Genomic DNA, 19,093 nt, shown 5'->3' with positions numbered 1-19,093 from the left:
GTTACAGAGAATCTTGGTCATGGATGGAGCAGCACAGCCTCATGAATTCATTTTCATTGATGAAGCTGGATTTGACCTGAGCAAAACAAGACGACGGGGTCGTAATGTAATTGGCCAAAGGGCAATTGTGCACGTCCCGGGCAGCGCAGGGGAAATATCACATTGTGTGCCGCCATAAGCCTTCGAGGGCTTCTGCGTTATCATGCAAAACTAGGTCCATACAATAGCCAACATATACTCACATTTCTAGATGCTCTCCATAATATAGTTGTACAGAACAGACCAGATCAGCCCAGGTTTGTGGTGGTATGGGATAATGTCAGTTTCCATCGGGCTGCTTTGGTCCAGGCCTGGTTCACCAACCACAATCAATTTGAAGTGGTATTCTTGCCCCCTTACGCACCCTTTTTAAACCCTATAGAACCACATGCCCGCATGCCTCTTCTGCAGGCAATGGAACAGGCCTGCGGCGACATTCAGGTGACAGCAATACATGGATGGTTTCGACATGCTAGGGGATATTTTCCACGGTGCCTAGCGGGAGAAGACATTGCTTGCGATGTCGATGAGGTCCTGTGGCCAGACCCCAACAGACGGCGGGATCCATGAGCCCACGTATGCACAATTGCCATGATTTTCTGTGTTTACAGTATAGTGTTTTTTCTATTGTCATAATTTTTTTTTGGCTTTATCTGAATTCATGTTACTGCAATGTACAATATTGAGTAGTCCTATTTGCTTTTTTGGTTGTTTGAAAATGTGCTTCCTGAAAATATGCCTTCTGAATAAACAGTGAAAATCAAAGACTGCAGTGTTTTATATAAAGTAGAGTAGTGTGATCCCCCTGATCTGAAAGTGTATGCATATGAGGCAAGTATATGTCATTTTGTCATCAGAGTTACATTTTGACAAAGGAATGTTAGGTTTTGATAGCAGAGTTTCAATTTGACACAGATGTGAATGGTAAATTTCCAAAGTTGTGTCATGTTTACTTGTGTGTAGACTTTTGGCAAAATGAGCGAAGTTTTGCAAAATGTGTTCAAGCAACGGGCAAAAACTGTATTTGTGTGTGTGTGTGTGGGGGGTGTTCACTAATATTTGTTTAATAGCATATGGAATTAACCTTAAAGCTTAAATAGGATCCACATTTAGCAAAAAAATCTTTTTGTGCTTTATTTTATTTGTTTGTTACATCCACACAAATGCTCATGGGGTTTGCTATCAAATAGAAAATAAAGAATATTATATGTGTCTTGCTGATTTATACATGTAGCTGTATTAAATAAAACAGACCAGTAGAAAAGAAGAGAGAAGCAGACACAAATATGTGGTCTCATGCTGGAACAGGTGCATCCTGTGTCATTACTTCAACAGAAATATATTTGAATTTTCCATTTTGATAATGCTAAATAACACAAGAAATAAATGTAATCTGCATTATTAATATTTAATATTTTGATCAGATAAACTAACTTTAAAATTAAGATTATACAATAACTTCCTATATTTTAGATTACATTTAAATTCTGCTTTAGATTCCACTAAATCGATTATTTATTACTGATCAAAAGTCAAAACATTTGATCTCATACTAAAAGGATCTGTATGAAAATCCAAATTGACTTGGGGTAGTCCATAAACCCATTTCAACCAATTAAAACACTATGAACCAATGAATACACATAAACATTGTGTTTAGGCTCATCGTCCTCTGTGTTTAGCAGACTTTTTTATTAGTCTTTTATACAACTTAAAAACTCATATTATACTGGTAAATTATAAAATTAAAGTAAATAATGATGTTTGAATGTTCTAAAACACACTTTTCTTTTTTAACTTTCACAAGATCAGTGAAAATGAAACGTTTCCATCAGTAATGCCAAAAATGGCATCTACTATTTTATAAAAAATATTATATTTTGCCTGTATGTTAGTAATTGTAACAGTAATGGCAGTAGTTGTTGTTGTTGCAGACATTATCCATGAATGTCCTAATTTATGATATGATGATGTTTTTGTACTGGAAGGCTGTTAGTGTGTGTCACTGTGAATCTCTGGCACAATAATACACAGCTGTGTCTTGAGCTTGTATATTATTCCCCTTCAATGTGATTGTGTTACTGGAGGTGTCTCTGGTGATACTGAACTTGTTTTTCAGTGAATCCTTGTAGAATAAGCTCCCTTCATATAGGATAACTCCAATCCACTCCAGAGCTTCTCCTGCAGGCTGACGAATCCAGCCTGTTCCATAATTACTCGAACTAGTAACTGAATAGGAGACTTTACAGTTGATAGTCAGAGTGTCACCAGGTCGAACAGTCAGGAACTCAGGCTGAGTGATGTCTAATGAAGAAATACCTGTTTGAAATTAAATAACCAGATAGAGAGATAGAGAGAATTTAAAGACTATTAGGAAGCTTTTAAAAATAAAAAAAAAATTCTGATTCACATAGAAAAGTGAACTTACAGGATATCATTGCCAAAAGCAACACTAAAGATGACCAGAACATGATGTATTTTACAAGACCGTTCAACTGGACTGCAGCTCTTCTTCTCCCTCCTTCTGCTGATCAAACGAACATCCATAAACTGACGGATGCCCACTGTTTAAATATGCAACAGAACATTTACATAAGCATACAGAGCTGGTAATGAACCACCCATGCAGATAACAAGAACATACAGGTTACATGAAGAGACATGACACTATAAACGTGGTTTTAAACAAGACTTTGCTTGAATTTAATGATGAATTTAATAATTAATGATGAAGTCTTTTATTGTGTGTAAACAGTTTACAGACAATGTTGTTTAATTGAGTGCTTGTGTGTTTGTGTGTGTGTGTGTGTGTGTGTGTGTGTGTGTGTGTGTGTGTGTGTGTGTGTGTGTGTGTGTGTGTGTGTGTGTGTGTGTGTGTGTGTGTGTGTGTCCTGTTTATTGCATGGAATTAAGATGCTTATTAACAGGCTTCATCACCATTAACTCCTGGTAGTATGCGTCTCTTTTGATCAATTGTGTTCGAATTTCGAGGAGATGTCTGAATAATTGAAAGCATATCAGTCATTACATTATTGTGTTACTGCATGATCAGTGTGTCACTTTATTAATAAGGCACAAAAAGTATAGTAACAAAATGAAAGCACTAAAAATCGGCACATCGTTGCAGCCAATTACTTGCATTTAATCAAAGTGCAAACATTAGCTATACTATTAGAGCAGAATTGTCAGTTATTTTAGAGGAGTACCTGCATTAGAGCTGTAGAGATGTTTGTGCTTCTCATCTGACTTTATTGTTATAGGCTATCAGGCACATTGATGAAGTTCCATGAACTTGTGCATTTTCTGACCAGACAGTAATTTCATTTAAAAGCCGCATGTACCGGTAAAGTTTAAAAATCTTGTTTTAACGCAGTCGTTGATTGACAGGTAGCTACTTTCCCCCAAGAATTCCTTGGTTTCACCAGACTTATGCTTAGGGAGTCAAAGATATCATCAAGCCTGTCCACTGGCATGTACAGTTGAAGTCAGAAGTTTACATACACTTAGGTTGAAGTCCTTAAAACACTTTTCAGTGCAGATTTCAAACTATGGTTTTGACAAGTTGCTTAGGACATCTACTTTGTGCATGACACGAGTAATTTTTCCAACAAGTGTTTACAGAGAGATTGTTTCACTTTTAATTTTAAAGTTAACTGTGCCTTAAGCAGCTTGGAAAATTACAGAAAATGATGTCAAGCCTTTAGAAAATTAGCCAATTAGCTTCTGGTCAATATGAGTCAACTGGAGGTGAAATGACCACAGATTACAGAATACATGCTGTAATGTACATGTAATGTAATGCTATTCCATTAGATTACTCAAGGTCAGTAACATATTCTAAATACTTTGGATTACTTCTTCAGCACTGGTAGATTTTTCACTTGTTTTGACAATAAAAACTGCCAGTACAGTAAGACAAAATACACATGTTAAAATACATTCTCTGAAAAACCTATATATCTTCTGCAGTGTTGTTTCTAAACCAAGATAAATCAAATTGATCTTGTTTTAAGGATTTTAAGGACAAAAATTATTATCAAGAAAAAAAAATTTGCCCTAATATCAAAGGTCTTACTAGAAAAAAAGAAATTACGATCCAACATGAATTTTCTTGATAAAAAAAAATATGATCGTGTCTTGTAACATGCATGTAAAATTGCTAGAAATAACATTTTAGCTTAACGTAAAGCTGACAATTTAAACAAGATTTATTTCTGTTTCTTCTGCTCCAAACTTACTCCAAACTTCTCTGTCTGCTCGTATGAATGTAACACATTATAAGAAAGTATTTCACCGCTGTTCAAATGCACTTTAGAATGTTTTCCATCTGAAAGAACGAAATATTAAATGAAACAAATGACAATAAAATGCAAAGTAATTGTCACGTTCCTGTGTCATCTGCCCCGTGTTTTCTGTTTCACTCAGCACGTCACATTCCATGTCACGTTCCTTGTGGTCCGGTCCGTGTTTTCACCAGTCATTGTCTAGAAAACTACACTTCCCAACTCTCCTTGCCCTCACCACCTGCCAGCACTCACTCATTGTTTTCACCTGCCTATCGTTTAGTTCCATCACCTCTGTGTATATAACCCTGTTTATTTCTCCATTCCCCTGTCGGTCTTTGATGTATGTGGATGCCTGTTACCCGTGCTGTCTGTGCTTATTCCCTTTTGTATGCCTTTCGTGTTTTGTTTTACTTTTTCCCGTCGTGGATGTTTTCCTTTGTTTGTGTTTTCGTGTTACCCTTTTATTAAATAAACCTTCGCTGCAAGTAGATCCTCGTCCTGTGTGCCTTCACCTACAATCGTGACAGTAATCTCTTCAGTAATCAAAATATTTTTTGAATGTAACTATATTCTAATTACCAATGATTTAAATTGTAACTTCAGTGGAAAACAGTTACTTATATTTTGTATTTTAAATACGTGTTCCCGTTTTTAAAATCATCAGAAGATGCAATGCCACATTACTACTAACCTTAGGAACTTTGACGGGTTCTTTATAATGTGTTGGAGTAAAAAAAGAAATTTCAGAAATTTACCTCTTCATATACCTATATTTATTTCCTTCATTAATGGAATGCATTCATTATTAATTCATAGTACAACTCTTAAGAATTTAGATCCAATTTATCAAATTAAGTTGTTTTTAAAGTTTACATTTCATTAAATAATCAGATTATTTTTGCCAGTCCTAATATATGTTTAAATTGAGTACACAAAACTGAAATCCATGCCTATAATCTTCTTTATTGTCACAAAATAAAACAATAGCCTACTTGATGGTATTATGTCACACCACAGTAGCGTCCTCTCTCCAAAACTCCACAAAACAGCACAGAACTACCATGTATTCAATGGTACGTAATGCGCAGTTCTTAATTTGTTCATATTAGCAGTGTCCGTAAAATGTATGCAGTTTCAAGAGACACTACATACATTCTGATTTTTTTTTTTTAAATACATGTTATCTGGAGTCTTCTGTGTTTTACTGTCTTAACATTTACTAACTGTGACAGGCCTCTAGATTTCTTCTGGAGGAGGAAGCGGAGCCGTGTACCAGAACCAACACAAAGCGATGTCATTTGGGGTGGCGAGGATTCATCAACTGACATTCACGGCATGAGAACACCACCTGAGAACATCTCAGTGAATACCCAACCAATAGAAACGGGCCATCAGATGGTCTTCTAGTGTTTTTTCCCTGAACTAAGTGACCTGCCATCAGATTATAATGAGCCGTCTGGAATAACATTTCCTGATGGCTCTTCGGTACTAACAATTGGGTTGTATTCTCCTTTGTCTGAGCGTCCTGCGTCACTCGATACATCCAGTCTTTAATAATTAAAAAAATATGGATATGCGAGTGCAGCATCTGGCTGGAAGCGCTGACCATCAATCACTTTCACTTGGTCAAAAGCATGCAGATGGGTCTCGTCTTGAGATGATATGTATGTATAGTATATATATATTGTCTTTCTATATATACTTATATTTTCTATTCACTTTTTATTTTTATTCTATATTTTTTTATTATCATCTCTGTCTTGTTGCTGTATTGTTTGTGCACTGGAAGTTTTTTCCTTGTATTCCTTTTATGTGCAATCATACTTGGCAATAAAGCTAATTCTGATTTGGAATCGCTGCTCCTGTTCCTGGCACAGCTCAATGAGAGCCTGATGTTGCATTTGGTGGATGCTGGTGAGGGTCTTGATCCACAAAGGGCGAGGATTCCATGACGACGTGTCTTCCTCCAAATTCTTGGGTTTCGGCATCACTGTGACAGGTCTCTAGATTTCTTCTGAAGGAGGAAGGGGGAGCCGGGTAAAGATGCATACGTTCTTTTATTTTTCAATGCTTTTCAGTATAAAGAACTAAATGGTCTTGCTTTTTAGTAAAAAAATGTACTCGGTCACACACACACAGCTTTGTGCATCTCTCTCTCTCTCTTCCCTGCAGCAGTCTGGATTGCCCTTTTCTCCCTCTCCACTCTCACTACAATCACAAAACAGCTGTTAGAAGTGATTCCCCACAGGTGTCTGTCCTTACCGTTCTGTCTCTCTCTCTCTGCAAATGTCGCTCGGCCTCACCCCCATCACCACACTAACAATTAATTAATTAAATAACATTCGCCTATTAAAAATCCTGAAAATGTACATATCTTACTATTATTTTTGTATTATTATTAATAATAATAATAAAATAAGGGGTGTTGAGTTACGCTTCATGACACCCTTGAACGAGTCTGTGCCCCACATGGGCCACCCTAGTTAAAAAAGCCTGGACATGCCACTGGTCATGCAACTGTACTGTTGTAACCTATGTAAACCATAAAAACTAAACCAGCTATGGAAAATCTAACCACACACAACAATAACACAAGGTATTTAAAAGTTGCACTTTATTAAACAACCGACTAGAACCTCATACTGTAAAGGTGATCTACCTTGAATTTACAATCTGTCATAGGCTACATGAATGGCAAAGGAACTTTTTTATCAGCTAATTGTATTCACATGTTAATTGTATTAGCACATTATATTATATCCTGTGGTTTATTATGTTTCATATTTTTTATTATGATGAATGCCCTAACATGATAATGCGCAATGCGAATAGTTTAAATGTGGAACAGAAAATGTGCATATACATAAAGAGCTGATAATGGAACCTGGATGCATGGATATAAAGAATATTAAGATAATGATATTGTTATCATATTTAAATACAGTTATTGCCATCTGGAGTCATATTCAGTCAGGGCTTAAACGGTCCGGCATCTTTGCTTGTATGTCAACCTATTCTATTTCTTCTATGTTCCGACATGGTTTTTGTTTGTTATTTCACACATTCTGGCTTTCACACATTTCACGAGTATACTTGCTCAGACACCTTTCAAAAATGATGCTTCGCTCTAGTCAGTTCTGCATGCTGGCAGAGGTAGCTATTCAAGAGCAGCGCTTTGACCTGCATACTACGGTGACCGGGAGGGGACATGTTCGGTTCACTAGTTTTGTCGTGGCCACGACATATTAACTCATGGGAACATGATAATATTCTGTGGCCATGAGATATTAATTCGTGGGAACGTCATATTAACTCGTGTGAAAGCGATGTGAAGTCGTAGCCTCGAGATCTTATGTTGAGGGTATGACATCCGTTACTGTAACCATATGCTACAGCAGTCGGCATGAGATGGAGATGACTAATGAAATAACATTTGACTTTGAATTAGGACTGTCATATATATAGTGCAGTCTCTGGCATTAAGACATGGGTCAGAATAATTTTCTGAGTGTTTTACAGTTGGTTTCATGCCTCTAGGTCACATGCTCATTGAGATTAATGGAATTAGAACATTACAAACATTTACACCATTAAATTCCACAAACAGAGCATTGTGTCATGAAAGGGATCTTTCTAAGAACATTTTATATTTGTTGTGATTTCATAATATCAAATGGTTACATTGTTTAATTGATTTATAGAGCTAATCAATTTATATATATATAAAAAAAAAGCTTTGTGCTAGGCAAAGAAAACCCATTCATGCATGTCTAAGTTGGTTTGGCTTGAAAATGTGATTTGCACAAGAGTTTAATGAGTATTGTCGCGAATGTCAAATATAAAACTAACGTGGAGGCGTCCGGGACCGTTCAACTGATCAATGATGAATCCGAATATTTCATTCAAGCCAGCAAATTTCTGACGGCAAAGCCCATTAAACTTAAGAATTCGCTTCATGTGTCTTTCACTTATAACCTCTCATGCTGACTACTGTAGCATATGGTTACAGTGACGGATGTCGTTCCCTCAACACAAGATCTCGAGGTCATGACTTCACATCGTGTGGCCGCAACATAAGGATGTCGTTCCCTCGACAAAAACATATGGCGGCCACGACTTATCACATTCCCACTAATTAATATATCGTGGCCACAGCATATTATCACATTCCCATGAGTTAATATGTCGTGGCCACGACAAAGCCAAGTGAATCGAACATGTCCCCTCCCGGTCACCATAGCATACACCTTATAAAAGTGGTCCTGCATCTGTCATGCAGCTGAATTAAAGTTTTGAATTTAAGATAAAATCCAGTGGAGAGAATCTTCTTCACAAGCTCAAGAAATTATGATGGATTTATTTTCAGTCATCTCCATGCTGGATCATTTCAAGTTTGATCGGATGCTTATTTATTTAAATGTGAATGGATGGAATTAAAAAGGAATGTTACAAATGCGGATACACTCGTTTCAATGCTACCAGAATCTAATAAATAAGTAGGCCTATTAATGTAAGAATTGCACTACATTATTTAATATTTGTTTTAAAATGTTAAATTCTTTCAGAAATAAAGACATTCTTCATGATTTAAGAGATTAACATTTTAAGATGGATTTGTTCATGGCCACTGATCTAGAGTCAGCTTTCCCTTTACGCTTGTTAACGTTTGTATATGAGGTGGGGAAAACAATTTTAGACATTTTACAGGTGCAGCTATGAGCAGTGTTATTCGGAGCAGCAACAAGAATTCCGATCAACATAATAAGCATTAATACAAAAATCATGCCCATCGCCAGAGGAAGGCTAAGCCTTGCCCAGCCATACACACACCCCGCCTATGATTGGGACTATAAAGAAACATTGTACTGTCATTACAGTGTTATATTAAACAAGTCTCTTGTTTTGAATTGAGTAGTGTTAAAGTCTCTAATATTATACTGTACTAGTGTAATCATTTAAAGACATTATTTTAGTGAAATAATCTTGGAGGTGTCTTTTGATGTCTATATTTTTTTATATCACTGTACAACATATCAGATGTGCAGAGTTTGTGTGTGAACCAAACCAGGTCTCCCACTGAGTAGCTTTATCATTATAAGCACTTTACTGTAATCATGGGTTTACTATAGTTACCCTGACTGCTGTGGTTACTAGGTTTTACTACAAATACCATCTTTAAACTATGATGACTGATCTATAATGTGGATATAATAATCAGTGATAAGTGTTTTAAAACCATGGTTCATTTTAGTAAGGTTAAATAAAACAGAAGTTTTTATGCCTTTAAATGTAAAAAAAAAAAAAACACACAAACAATATGGATTATAAATGACCACTTTTATCCTAAGTATTTGCTGAATTTTCAGATAAAATTTTCATTTTAATAATTGAATAGAGTTATCGTATTGGTATCAGAATTAGCAATATTGGCCTTGATAATGCTTGGATTGAAAAGAAAATAAGTGGTATCGCCCATCCCTAGTGACTTATGCTCCAGCGTCATCTGCTGGTCTTGTGACAACATCTTTCATTTTCCTCTCTGATGTTTTCTTGTACAGCTCTGTGTAGTGTTTGCATCAATGTGTATGTCTTGCACAGTAATACACAGCGGAGTCCTCTGTTTTCAGATCAGAGAGTTTCATATACACCATGCTGTTTGGATTGTCTCTGGTTATCTCTATTCGTCCCTCAAGACTTTTAGTATACACTGTTTTACTTGCATCGGACCATATAACCCCCATCCAGATCAATGTTTTTCCTGCAGCCTGTCTGATCCAGTGCATGCCATATTGTCCAAAATCAAATCCAGATCCTTTACAGGAGAGATTCAAAGTTTCTCCAGGTTTTTTGCTGACAGAACTTGAAGGGATGGACTCAAGACTCTTGACCATTAACACCTAAAACAAAAGAACATTGAAATGAGCAGTTGACAGTGTCATATTCAGTACCTTACAAACACTGAAGTCAGAATTAAATATGAATCCATAAAGAAACAGATTGTCTGTACATACTAGTAAAGCACACCAAGACGAAGAATAAGAGTGAAATGTGTGCCATCTCAAGGCATGCAGGGAGACCAGAGAACTGCAAATGAATCATTGAAGACTGTAGGTAGAAATACTTTGTGTATTTACATTCTGATTACAAAAGGGGCGGGGCTTTAAAATATGGTATAAGAAGTTATGATAATATCACTGCTATCAGAATCTCTTCCTTTCATAACCTTAGATTACTGTATAAGATATAGTTTTGTGGGATATTTCTATAATTCTATTTGTAATCATGGCACTTACAAACAATTTTTCACTTGAATCAGGCTTCAGTAGTCATGACCTTCAATTTCAAACTCATCTGAACTAAATTATTATCTTTTAAAAGATAATAAGTGTCTAACTACTGTTCCTTAATATTACTTTGTTGGCTACGGCAAAAAAAAAGTATAACAATCTATCATATTTTAAATCATTTTAAGAGATTTTGAGGCCCCCTGGTGGGTCCCGACTCCCTGGTTGAGAACCACAGTTTTAACTTATCAGTAAATGCTGGAATTGAATGTGCATGGTGTACATTTACGTGCTGCACTCAAACATGCACTGCCTGGTCTTTTTGAAGAGCTGTAACACTTGTCGAGCAAACTATTATACTTTTATATTATGTGTGTGTGTGTGTGTGTGTGTGTGTGTGTGTGTGTGTGTGTGTGTGTGTGTGTGTGTGTGTGTGTGTGTGTGTGTGTGTGTGTGTGTGTGTGTGTGTGTGTGTAAAATTAAAGTAAATAATGGTGTTTGAATGTTCTAAAACACACTTTTCTTTTTGTAACTTTCACAAGATCAGTGAAAATTAAACGTTTCCATCAGTAATGCCAAAAATGGCATGTACAGTTTTATTAAAAATATTATATTTTGCCTGTATGTTAGTAATAGTAACAGTAATGGCAGTAGCTTGTTGTTGCTGACATTTTCCATGAATGTCCTAATTTATGATATGATGATGTTTTTGTACTGGAAGGCTGTTAGTGTGTGTCACTGTGATTCTCTGGCACAATAATACACAGCTGTGTCTTGAGCTTGTATATTATTCCCCTTCAATGTGATTGTGTTACTGGAGGTGTCTCTGGTGATACTGAACTTGTTTTTCAGTGAATCCTTGTAGTATAAGCTCCCTTCATAGTAGATCACTCCAATCCACTCCAGAGCTTTTCCTGCAGGCTGACGAATCCAGCCTGTTCCTGCACTAGTAACTGAATAGGAGACTTTACAGTTGATAGTCAGAGTGTCACCAGGTCGAACAGTCAGGAACTCAGGCTGAGTGAGGTCGTATGAATTAATACCTGTTTAAAATGAAATTAGAAGAAAGGGTTTTCAGTTTAATAACACTTAACAAGCTTTTTGAAAATCTGCAACAAACCTAAATGATGTTCAGAAAAATGACTTACTGTCTAAGCTTGCCAGAAGCAACACTAAAACTGCAGGCAACATTGTGTATTTCTCAGGAATTTCTCAGCCTTAATGAATAGAAGTAGCTGTTCCCTCACACTAGTGATCAGAAGAATAAACTGACTCATGTCCACTCTTTAAAGGGAAGAAATTTACATAAACATATAAGCATATTTAGTGTGTGTGGGCCGAGAGTGCCCCCTATCAGCAGTTACAAAACCTTTACTTAAACATCAAATATGAAAGAAAGGATTTCACGTGGTAACCTTTCTTAAAGCCTTCACAACTTATCATCATATATATATATATATATATATATATATATATATATATATATATATATATATATATATATATAGTATATTGTATATAATATGCTGTTGTTCCCACCATTATAAACTCAAAACTTGCAAATCACATAAATGTGGGTTTCCTGCCTATCGAGCTTATTGTAGGTTATTAATTGTGTGTTATAGAATACACTGTTGTAATGCCGTAGACACTGGTGGTTCTTAAGTGGATTAACACATAACTATAACTGATGGGCTGTCTTCCTGTAATTCTATAACACAGAATGACACATCTATGTATGTGCTCTTAAGACTAAATACTGTATAAGTGCAGCTAAAGCACAGTTGTCTCTGAACACTATGATAATATACCTGAAAGCCGCATTGTATAAACCTTTTGAAAACAAATGTTGTTAAAGAAAACATCAGTGGTTCTATCATAGACCACAGTATTGTGGGTTTCCTGACTACTGGGCCTAATGTGGGACAGGTCTAAAAACAAGCAGGACATGTTTTATGAGATTGTATGCGTGACATCCCTTTTCATGCTATTGACATTAAAGCGCAAAATATCTTTTCTGTTGTTCTTTTCATTCAAGCTGATTTGAACAGAAGTGCTTGTGGTTTGTATCACTGTGTATTCTCGAGCACAGTAATACACAGCTGTGTCCTCAGTCTGCATATTCTGTCCTTTAAGAGTTACTGTGCTGCTGGAAGAGTCTCTGGTTACTTGAAATCTACCCTTCAGTTCATCACTGTAATATGTGTTACTGCTACCACATATCGCTCCAATCCATTCCAGAGCTTTTCCTGCAGCCTGTCGTATCCAGTGAGTGCAGTAGCTGCTGTCAGTCAGTGAATATCCAGATACCTGACAGGTCAGTGTCAATGCCTGACCAGGCCTTAAAACACTGGAAGCAGGCTGATTCAGTTCAACACAGTGGACACCTGGTGAAATTATGACATGATTAAGCATTGTAATTGCGAACATTAATTTGGAATAGTGCTGTGGTTACTAACACTTACAAGATACAGCTGCTAGCAACAGCAAGAACAGATTTGAGCAACACATGATTGAGCTGAGCTGAGCTTGAGCAATCTGTTTATATTCATTCATCTCTCAAACTGAGGAGAGGGTGTGGAATATTTGCATACAGGACTGTATTGTATCTTTTTAACTCATCTCTTTTTAGAAATATAGTAATTAGGAATTAGCAATAACATATAAATGGTGTTAAAAGAGTGAGATGCATATACGCTGAGTAATACTTGAGATTTTATTGTGTACTACACTGATGTGCTAATAGATATTAAGAGATAATACTTTAACTCAGTGGTTTTCAACCTTTTAGACTCCAAGAACACCCATTGTCGGAGAAAACATTCAAAGGTGTCCCATGTAGTCCATAAGATATTTATATTATAAGATATTTCCTTAAAATTTGTGATTCCAGAAATGTGTAGAACTATATATTTGTCATAAAAAGCAAGCTGTTGAAAGGAGTTATTACATTTTTAGCATTTTCAGTAAGTTGAATTATAATAATTATATAAAAATTATAACAATCTATCATATTTTAAATCATTTTTAGAGATCTTGAGGCCCCCTAGTGGGTCCCGACCCCCTGGTTGAGAATCACTGCTTTAACTTATCAGTAAATGCTGGAATTGAATGTGCATGGTGTACATTTATGTGGTGCACTCAAACAGGCACTGCCTGGTCTTTTTGAAGAGCTGTAACACTTGTCGAGCAAACTATTATATTACAGTTTTTGCCCGTTGCTTGAACACTATAGACCCATGCTTAGACTAAAGTAACACAACTTGAAGCTTTTGTTACCATACCTCAAACACATGTACCCATACCTTAAACAAAAGCGCTGCTTTGCACTCTAGTTGCAATTCTGCAACACACTTGGTCCTGCATACTACACTCTATTTCATACATAAGACACTTCGTTCAAAAATTAAATCTCAGGGTGCCATTTGGAAAACACATGTATCCAAAATACAAAACACATCGGGTAATTGCAACCACTCAAATACACACCTGAAGGCACTTACTTGCAAAACTGAACACTAATCAGCCAGCTACGACAGAAAATACTTGCAGACAGGCAAGTGTTCAACAACATAAACCATGTGAGCATCACCACCATCAGACGCATCTTGGGAAAACACAACATCACCATGAAGCAGCTCTACAGGGTCCCATTTGAGAGGAACAGTGTCAGGGTCAAAGGACTTCGAGCTGAATATGTACGGGTAAGTGTAACTGTCCTTTACATTTACAATACAGTATTGGTGAAATCCAGTAGCAGCTGAATATGTACCATATCAGTACCACATGGATCCATTCGGAGAGCTACACAGGTACCTGTGTGATGGGGTGAGGGTTCTGTATGTGTAGCACTGCAGTGCAGTAATATGTTTTTTTTTGTTACAGAGAATCTTGGTCATGGATGGAGCAGCACAGCCTCATGAATTCATTTTCATTGATGAAGCTGGATTCGACCTGAGCAAAACAAGACGACGGGGTCGTAATGTAATTGGCCAAAGGGCAATTGTGCACGTCCCGGGGCAGCGCAGCGGAAATATCACATTGTGTGCCACCATAAGTCTTCGAGGGCTTCTGCGTTATCATGCAAAACTAGGTCCATACAATAGCCAACATATACTCACATCATAATATAGTTGTACAGAACAGACCAGATCAGCCCAGGTTTGTGGTGGTATGGGATAATGTCAGTTTCCATCGGGCTGCTCTGGTCCAGGCCTGGTTCACCAACCACAATCAATTTGAAGTGGTATTCTTGCCCCCATACTCACCCTTTTTAAACCCTATAGAACCACATGCCCGCATGCCTCTTCTGCAGGCAATGGAACAGGCCTGCGGCGACATTCAGGTGACAGCAATACATGGATGGTTTCGACATGCTAGGGGATATTTTCCACGGTGCCTAGCAGGAGAAGACATTGCTTGCGATGTCGATGAGGTCCTGTGGCCAGACCCCAACAGACGGCGGGATCCATGAGCCCACGTATGCACAATTGCCATGATTTTCTGTGTTTACAGTATAGTGTTTTTTCTATTGTCATAATTTTTTTTTTGCTTTATCTGAATTCATGTTACTGCACTGTACAGTGCTGCAATGTACAATATTGAGTAGTCCTATTTGCTTTTTTGGTTGTTTGAAAATGTGCCTCCTGAAAATATGCCTTCTGAATAAACAGTGAAAATCAAAGACTGCAGTGTTTTATATAAAGTAGAGTAGTGTGATCCCCCTAATCTGAAAGTGTATGCATATGATGCAAGTATGTGTCATTTTGTCATCAGAGTTACATTTTGAAAAAGGAATGTTAGGTTTTGATAGCAGAGTTTCAATTTGACACAGATGTGAATGGTATATTTCCCAATGTTGTGTCATGTTTACTTGTGTGTAGACTTTTGGCAAAATGAGCGAAGTTTTGCAAAATGTGTTCAAGCAACGGGCAAAAACTGTATTTGTGTTGGTGTGGGGGGGGGGTTGGTGTGGGTGTGGGTGTTCACTAATATATGTGTAATAGCATATGGAATTAACCTTAAAGCTTAAATAGGATCCACATTTAGCAAAAAAATCTTTTTGTGCTTTATTTTATTTGTTTGTTACATCCACACAAATGCTCATGGGGTTTGCTATCAAATAGAAAATAAAGAATATTATATGTGTCTTGCTGATTTATACATGTAGCTGTATTAAATAAAACAGACCAGTAGAAAAGAAGAGAGAAGCAGACACAAATATGTGGTCTCATGCTGGAACAGGTGCATCCTGTGTCATTACTTCAACAGAAATATATTTGAATTTTCCATTTCGATAATGCAAAATAAGACAAGAAATAAATGTAATCTGCATTATTAATATTTAATATTGTGATCAGATAAACTAACTTTAAAATTAAGATTATACAATAACTTCCTGTATTTTAGATTACATTTAAATTCTGCTTTAGATTCCACTAAATCGATTATTTATTACTGATCAAAAGTCAAAACATTTGATCTCATACTAAAAGGATCTGTATGAAAATCCAAATTGACTTGGGGTAGTCCATAAACCCTTTTCAACCAATTAAAACACTATGAATGAATACACATAAACATTGTGTTTAGGCTCATCGTCCTCTGTGTTTAGCAGACTTTTTTATTAGTCTTTTATACAACTTAAAAACTCATATTATACTGGTAAATTATAAAATTAAAGTAAATAATGGTGTTTGAATGTTCTAAAACACACTTTTCTTTTTTAACTTTCACAAGATCAGTGAAAATGAAACGTTTCCATCAGTAATGCCAAAAATGGCATCTACTATTTTATAAAAAATATTATATTTTGCCTGTATGTTAGTAATAGTAACAGTAATGGCAGTAGTTGTTGTTGTTGCAGACATTTTCCATGAATGTCCTAATTTATGATATGATGATGTTTTTGTACTGGAAGGCTGTTAGTGTGTGTCACTGTGATTCTCTGGCACAATAATACACAGCTGTGTCTTGAGCTTGTATATTATTCCCCTTCAATGTGATTGTGTTACTGGAGGTGTCTCTGGTGATACTGAACTTGTTTTTCAGTGAATCCTTGTAGTATAAGCTCCCTTCATAGTAGATCACTCCAATCCACTCCAGAGCTTCTCCTGCAGGCTGACGAATCCAGCCTGTTCCATAATTACTCGAACTAGTAACTGAATAGGAGACTTTACAGTTGATAGTCAGAGTGTCACCAGGTCGAACAGTCAGGAACTCAGGCTGAGTGATGTCTAATGAAGAAATACCTGTTTGAAATTAAATAACCAGATAGAGAGATAGAGAGAATTTAAAGACTATTAGGAAGCTTTTAAAAATAAAATAAAAATTCTGATTCACATAGAAAAGTGAACTTACAAGATATCATTGCCAAAAGCAACACTAAAGATGACCAGAACATGATGTATTTTACAAGACCGCTCAACTGGACTGCAGCTCTCCTTCTCCCTCCTTCTGCTGATCAAACGAACATCCATAAACTGACGGATGCCCACTGTTTAAATATGGAACAGAACATTTACATAAGCATACAGAGCTGGTAATGAACCACTCATGCAGATAACAAGAACATACAGGTTACATGAAGAGACATGACACTATAAACGTGGTTTTAAACAAGACTTTGCTTGAATTTAATGATGAATTTAATAATTAATGATGAAGTCTTTTATTGTGTGTAAACAGTTTACAGACAATGTTGTTTAATTGAGTGCTTGTGTGTGTGTGTGTGTGTGTGTGTGTGTGTGTGTGTGTGTGTGTGTGTGTGTGTGTGTGTGTGTGTGTGTGTGTGCGTGCAGTATTTATCACTTTGTGGGGACCAAATGTCCCCATAAGGATAGTAAAACCCGAAATTTTTGACCTTGTGGGGACATTTTGTCGGTCCCCATGAGGAAAAAAAGCTTATAAATCATACTAAATTATGTTTTTTGAAAATGTAAAAATGCAGAACGTTTTCTGTGAGGTTTAGGTTTAGGGGTAGGGTTGGGTTTAGGGGATAGAATATAAAAATTGTACAGTATAAAAACCATTATGTCTATGGAAAGTCCCCATAAAACATGGAAACACAACATGTGTGTGTGTGTGTGTGTGTGTCCTGTTTATTGCATGGAATTAAGATGCTTATTAACAGGCTTCATCACCATTAACTCCTGGTAGTATGCATCTCTTTTGATCAATTGTGTTCGAATTTCGAGGAGATGTCTGAATAATTGAAAGCATATCAGTCATTACATTATTGTGTTACTGCATGATCAGTGTGTCACTTTATTAATAAGGCACAAAAAAGTATAGTAACAAAATGAAAGCACTAAAAATCGGCACATCGTTGCAGCCAATTACTTGCATTTAATCAAAGTGCAAACATTAGCTATACTATTAGAGCAGAATTGTCAGTTATTTTAGAGGAGTACCTGCATTAGAGCTGTAGAGATGTTTGTGCTTCTCATCTGACTTTATTGTTATAGGCTATCAGGCACATTGAAGAAGTTCCATGAACTTGTGCATTTTCTGACCAGACAGTAATTTCATTTAAAAGCCGCATGTACCGGTAAAGTTTAAAAATCTTGTTTTAACGCAGTCGTTGATTGACAGGTAGCTACTTTCCCCCAAGAATTCCTTGGTTTCACCAGACTTATGCTTAGGGAGTCAAAGATATCATCAAGCCTGTCCACTGGCATGTACAGTTGAAGTCAGAAGTTTACATACACTTAGGTTGAAGTCATTAAAACACATGTTTTAACCACTCCACAGATTTCAAACTATGGTTTTGACAAGTTGCTTAGGACATCTACTTTGTGCATGACACGAGTAATTTTTCCAACAAGTGTTTACAGAGAGATTGTTTCACTTTTAAAGTTAACTGTGCCTTAAGCAGCGTGGAAAATTACAGAAAATGATGTCAAGCCTTTAGAAAATTAGCCAATTAGCTTCTGATCAATATGAGTCAACTGGAGGTGAAATGACCACAGATTACAGAATACATGCTGTAATGTACATGTAATGTAATGCTATTCCATTAGATTACTCAAGGTCAGTAACATATTCTAAATACTTTGGATTACTTCTTCAGCACTGGTAGATTTTTCACTTGTTTTGACAATAAAAACTGCAAGTACAGTAAGACAAAATACACATGTTAAAAATACATTCTCTGAAAAACCTAAATATCTTCTGCAGTGTTGTTTCTAAAACAGGATAAATCAAATTGATCTTGTTTTAAGGATTTTAAGGACAAAAATTATTATCAAAAAAATTTTTTTTGCTCTAATATCAAAGGTCTTACTAGAAAAAAAGAAATTACGATCCAACATGAATTTTCTTGATAAAAAAATATGATCGTGTCTGGTAACATGCATGTAAAATTGCTAGAAATAACATTTTAGCTTAACGTGAAGCTGACAATTTAAACAAGATTTATTTCTGTTTCTTCTGCTCCAAACTTACTCCAAACTTCTCTGTCTGCTCGTATGAATGTAACACATT

The 19,093-nt window shown here is 36.3% G+C and overlaps 4 gene segments (V, D, J or C); all 4 read right to left on the bottom strand.

The window, feature by feature from the left end:
• Positions 1–2,041: 2,041 nt before the first annotated feature.
• LOC127652308 (immunoglobulin heavy variable 4-39-like) lies at positions 2,042–2,562 on the bottom strand. The segment is given in 2 exon segments: positions 2,042–2,358; positions 2,468–2,562. Coding segments are annotated over 2 exon segments (360 nt in total).
• An 8,767-nt stretch (positions 2,563–11,329) lies between these two features.
• LOC127652956 (immunoglobulin heavy variable 4-28-like) lies at positions 11,330–11,921 on the bottom strand. The segment is given in 2 exon segments: positions 11,330–11,652; positions 11,758–11,921. Coding segments are annotated over 2 exon segments (351 nt in total).
• Positions 11,922–12,562: 641 nt separating this feature from the next.
• LOC127652307 (Ig heavy chain V region 914-like) lies at positions 12,563–13,120 on the bottom strand. The segment is given in 2 exon segments: positions 12,563–12,996; positions 13,075–13,120. Coding segments are annotated over 2 exon segments (480 nt in total).
• A 3,423-nt stretch (positions 13,121–16,543) lies between these two features.
• Positions 16,544–17,025, bottom strand: LOC127652306 (immunoglobulin heavy variable 4-39-like). The segment is given in 2 exon segments: positions 16,544–16,860; positions 16,970–17,025. Coding segments are annotated over 2 exon segments (360 nt in total).
• Positions 17,026–19,093: the final 2,068 nt, after the last annotated feature.

Source organism: Xyrauchen texanus, chromosome 12, assembly GCF_025860055.1.
Source record: "Xyrauchen texanus isolate HMW12.3.18 chromosome 12, RBS_HiC_50CHRs, whole genome shotgun sequence".
Taxonomy (NCBI): domain Eukaryota; kingdom Metazoa; phylum Chordata; class Actinopteri; order Cypriniformes; family Catostomidae; genus Xyrauchen; species Xyrauchen texanus.
Note: the sequence above shows the minus strand (reverse complement) of the source record. Positions and strands in the feature narration are given on the sequence as shown.